At 38.4% G+C, this 5433-nt stretch overlaps 1 protein-coding gene across 1 annotated transcript; it reads left to right on the forward strand.

The window, feature by feature from the left end:
• The first annotated feature begins 1364 nt into the window (after positions 1-1364).
• Positions 1365-1661, forward strand: LOC131899926 (transmembrane emp24 domain-containing protein 2-like). The gene has a single exon (XM_059251391.1). It carries the CDS (start codon positions 1365-1367, stop codon positions 1659-1661), a length of 297 nt encoding a protein of 98 aa, XP_059107374.1.
• Positions 1662-5433: the final 3772 nt, after the last annotated feature.

Consider the following 5433-nt stretch of genomic DNA (forward strand, 5'->3'; position numbering starts at 1 on the left):
TCTGAGAAATAAGTCAGTGGTTAAAATTTTGATTTAGAAAATATAGGATAGAGAGATACTCTGCTCTACGATATATAGAATATATTAATACATTTCATATTGGAGCTGTGGAATATACAATGTTTTTGATCTCATAAATACTCTTTTTAATAGACTGTTTTAGGTATTACAGATACCAACCACAGGGACTAATTTTTTGTTTCATGGCTGCCTCTTACATCTTCAAGTAGAGAGTATAATATTAATAAGTACATACTGTTACTTCTGTGGGTAAATGTCACCGAGTCTTGTTGGTTTGACATCTTAATGTTTAGGAGGCATTCATCGTGTTCTTTTTAGGGAGACCAAATGGAATGAATTAAGGCAAGTAAGATGGAGGGCAGTGTGGATAGGTTTAAAAACACAAAGAAAAAGTTGTCTTTTAAAAAGACCAGGTCATTATGCAGGTGTCCTTAAACTTTGAAGCTTTTTTCCTGTGATGATGAGCATGATTAAAATAAGGCATTTCCCATGAAAACACTGTATGATAATTTTTTTTAAATGTCAGAATGCATTTAGCGCAACCTTACAACTTAAATGTCACCTAAAATGCAATAGCACAAATTGCTTCGAGAAACAATGTGAATAGAATAATCCCTTGACTTTGAGCAATTCAAATGCACTTAAAAAAATTACACATTTCCAAACCAGAAAGGATGCTTGCAGTTTTTGTATGTTAAAGAAACTTGAAGTACAGGGAAGCATTTCTTTCACAATAAAGAAACTTAAAAGCTGATAAAGGCCTAAGACACCTCAACTTTCTTTCAAGTTTCAACATTAATATTAATATTAATATTAATAGAAATTATTATTTGCTTCTTTCTGCTTTTTTTTTGTTTTTCGAGACAAGGTTTCTCTGTGTAGCTTTGCGCCTCTCCTGGAACTCACTTGGTAGCCCAGGCTGGCCTCGAACTCACAGAGATCCGCCTGGCTCTGCCTCCCGAGTGCTGGGATTAAAGGCGTGTGCCACCATCGCCCGGCACTTCTTTCTGCATTTTTAAAATAAGATAAAAATAGCACCTCCAGCAGCGGTGGAGGCTCTGGAGGCTGCAGTCTGGTCTAGGCTTCACCCATGCTGTACCATGGTGACACTCACAGAGCTGCTTGTCCGGCTGGCCAAGGCCTTATGCTACTTTGTCAATATCTAAGCACATGCTAAGGAGTGCTTCTTTGAGCTAGTCACCTCAGGCACCAATATGGGCCTCATCTTCAAGGTGGTGGGGGGTGGCTTCCCGGACATCAATGTGAAGATCACAGGATCAGATAAAAAAGGAATATATAAAGGAGACAGAGAGTCCAGCAGGAGGTACACGTTCACAGCCCACATGGATGGGATGTACAAGTTTTGCTTTAGTAATAGGATATCCACCATGACTCCAAAGATAATGGAGATAGAAGATCAAAAGAACAAGCCAGAAGAAATGATTAATGAGCTGGCAGTGGTGATGACAGCTGTAAAGCATGAACAGGAGGAGTACATGGAAGTCCGGGAGGACATATACAGAACCATCAACACCACCACACACAGCAGAGTGGTCTTTTGGTCCTTCTTCGAAGCTCTTGTTCTAGTTGCCAAAACAGTGGTACAGATCTACTACCTGAAGAGATTTTTTGGAGTCTAGAGGGTTGTTTCAAAAGCCTTTTCTTTCAATCCCAAATTCATGGTTCACTTGTTTACCAAACACCTGCATCATAATAATGTCATTAGTTTACATATTTTATTTTCTAAATGGTCATGACTCACATTTCTTTGATATTAATAGGGGAAAGCCTGTTAAGGGATTTTAGCATGAAATTTTGAAATTTGATTGGCTTATAATTCTCACTTGAATGCTGTCTCATTATATAGGTCTTTTCAAGAGTTCAAGGCTGGACAAGTCATGCCTCCCAGAGGACCAGAGCCCAGCTATCACACCAGGGTAGGGCTGGATATTCCAACATAACCAAAGCACAAGAAAAAGACCTTAAAACCAACTATATGATAATGATAGAGGACCTTGAAGAGGAGACAAATAAATCTCATAAAGAAATCTAGGAAACACAAACAAACCATTGGAGGAAATGAGTAAATTCCTCAAAGGCATCCAGGAAAACACAAACATGTGATTGGAGGAAATGAATAAATCCCTGAAAGAAAGCCAAGGGAAAAAAAACCAAACAGTTGAAGGAAATAAATGAAACTGTTCAAGACTTGAAAATGGAAATAGAAGCAACAAAGAAAACACAAAGTGAGGAAACTCTGGAAATGGAACATTTAGGAATGCAAACAGGAGCTACAGAGGCAAGCTTCACCAATAAAATACAAGAGTGGGAAGAGATAATCTCAGGCATTGAATATTCGATAGGAGAAATGGATACATCAATCAAAAAAAATATTAAATCTAAAAAAATTCCTGACACAAAACAGCAAAGAAAGAATACCAAAAGCTGCAAAGAAAAAAGACCACATAGCATATAAATGTGGACCTATTAGAATTACACCTGACATCTAGCCGGGCAGTGGTGGCGCACGCCTTTAATCCCAGCACTCGGGAGGCAGAGCCAGGCAGATCTCTGTGAGTTCGAGGCCAGCCTGGGCTACCAAGTGAGTTCCAGGAAAGGCGCAAAGCTACACAGAGAAACCCTGTCTCGAAAAACCAAAAAAAAAAAAAAAAAAAAAAAAAAAGAATTACACCTGACATCTCAATAGATACTCCAAAAACCAGAAGAGCCTGGACACATGTGCCACAGTCTCTGAGGGACCCAGAACACCACACCCAGCAAAATTTTCAATCATCATAGATAGGGAAAATAAGATATTCCATGATAAAGACAAATTTAAACAGTATCTATCTACAAATCTAGCCCTACAGAAAGTGCTAGAAGGTAAAATTCCATCCAAGGAAGTTAATTACACCCATGAATACACAGGAAATAAATAATCTCACACCAGCAAAACCAAAAGAAGGGAAACACACACACACACACACACACACACACACACACACACACACACACAACTATCACCACCACCACCATCACCAACAATAAAAAAACAGGGATTAACAATCATTGATCATTGATTTTTATCTATGTTAATAGCCTTAATCTCCCAATGAAAAGGCACAGATTAGCAGATTGGATACAAAACCGGGATCCATTCTTCTGCTGCATACAAGAAATACACCTCAACATCAAGGATAGATATTACTTCAGGGTATAGGGTTGAAAACAGATATTTCAAGCAAATGGACCTAAGAAGCAGTCTGGTATTGCCATTTTAATATCTGGCAAAATACGCTTCAAACTGAAATTAATCAAAAGAGACTGGGAAGGATACTACATATTCATCAAAGGAAAAATCCACCAAGACAACGTTTCATCCACCCTGGTCAAGTAGACTTCACAGAGACGCAGGGATGGTTCAACATAAAAAATCAGTAACTGTTACTCACCATATAAATAAACCGGGAAAAAAAACCAATATCATCTCATTAGATGCTCAAAAAGCCTTTGACAAAATCCAACACCCCTTCATGATAAAACTCCTGAGGCGATTAAAGATACAAAGGACACATTTAAATATAATAAGGCCAGTTTGCAGCAAGCCTATAGCCAACATCAAATTAAAGGAAAATAAACTCAAAGAAATTCCTCTAAAATCAGAAACAAGACAAAGTTGTCCACTTTCTCCATATTTATGTAATGTAGTATTTGAAGTTTTAGCTGGAGCAATAAGACAACAAAAGGAGATCAAGGGGATACAAATTAGAAAGGAAGAAGTCCAATTATCATTACTCAATGATTATATACTAGTATACATAAGTGACCCTAAAAATTTCACTAGGGAGCTCCTACAGCTGATAAACACTTTCAGCAAAGTGGCCAGATATAAGATTAAGTCAAAACAATTAGTAGTTCTCCTTTATACAAATGGCAAATAGACTGAGAAAGAAATCGGGGAAACAATACCCTTCACAGTAGCCACAAATAATATAAAATATTGTGGGGTAACTCTAACCAAGCAAATCAAAGACCTGTATGACAAGAACTTCAAATCTTTGAAGAAAGAAACTGAAGAAGATAGCAGAAAATGGAAAGATCTCCCCTGCTCATGGATCAGTAGGATTAACATAATAAAAATGGACATTCTACCAAAAGCAATCTATAGATTCAATGCAATCCCCATCAACATTCCAACATAATTCTTGAAAAGACAGTTCTCAACTTCATATGGAAACACAACAACAACAAAACCCCCAACAATCCTGAACAATAAAAGAACTGCTGGAGGTCTCACCATCTCTGATTTCAAGTTGTACTACAGAGATATAGTAATAAAAACAGAATACTATTGGCATAAAAATAGACACACTGATAAGTGGAATCGAATTGAAGAACCAGACATAAGTCTACATACCTATGGACACATGACTTTTGATAAGAAGCCAGAAATACAGACTGGATAAAAGACAGCCTTTTTTTTTTTTTTTTTTCCTTTCTTATTGGGTTACCTTGTCCAGCCTCGATATGAGTGCTTTTGCTTTGTCTTATCATATCTGTTTTTTCCTGTTTGGCTGTTGTCTCTTGGAGGCCTGCTCTTTTTTGAAGAGTAAATGGAGGGGTAGTGGATCTAGGGGAGAGGGTGTGTGTGAACGGGGAGCTGAGAAGAGTGGAGGAAGGAGAAACTGTCGCCGGATGGATTATATGAGAGAAGAATCTATTTTCAATAAAAATTAAAAAACTTAGTTCAGAGATTGTTAATGATGTACAGGACTGTAGTCTTTATTATGATTTCACCTTTGTTTTTCATACTAAAATGCAGTTTGTTCAGGAGGTAGCTCACAGCCTGACAGGACTTTGCTAACTGATTGCATTCTAAGGAGTCCCTTAGCTGTGCTTCATCAGAGGTGCATTTTCTTAAGTAATTATAGCAACAGCAATCTGAATCTTGACCCTTCTGGGCCAGCCTCAGGGCAGAGCGACCTGACTGGGGGTATGTTATCAGGCTGGGCACTCAGACTTTCTCTTGGGTTTGCTTTAAACTGAAGACTCATGCCAACACTTTCCTCCTAAAGTTTTATACTGAACCTCAGACCTGAATCAGCTCTATTCAGGTTAACACAAGCAGCTGATAACTGTTAGAAGTCGGTGGAAGCCAGTTTGCTGGGTGGTGAAATGGTCCCTTTTGTGCTGCATGTTCTGTCCATTGTTGGCATTTACAAAGAGCAAATTCGATCAAGTGGAAGTCTACATTTCTCATGTCAAAGGGTTAAGCCTTTGGATTGCTTGCAGTGATAGGCAGCCACTGTTGTCTTTGTAGTCAGTGGCCTTGGGGCCACTGGTCTTCAGTGTCAGCAGTAGGGTTTTGTTTGTCCTCTGGGGTCCTTTTTGGCATATGGCAGTTTTTTTTGT

Source organism: Peromyscus eremicus, chromosome X (assembly GCF_949786415.1).
Source record: "Peromyscus eremicus chromosome X, PerEre_H2_v1, whole genome shotgun sequence".
Lineage (NCBI taxonomy): Eukaryota > Metazoa > Chordata > Mammalia > Rodentia > Cricetidae > Peromyscus > Peromyscus eremicus.

Excerpts from the sequence above, each read along its gene's own strand:
- LOC131899926 (XM_059251391.1), top strand. The coding sequence starts at position 1,365 with ATGGATGGGATGTACAAGTTTTGCTTTAGTAATAGGATATCCACCATG.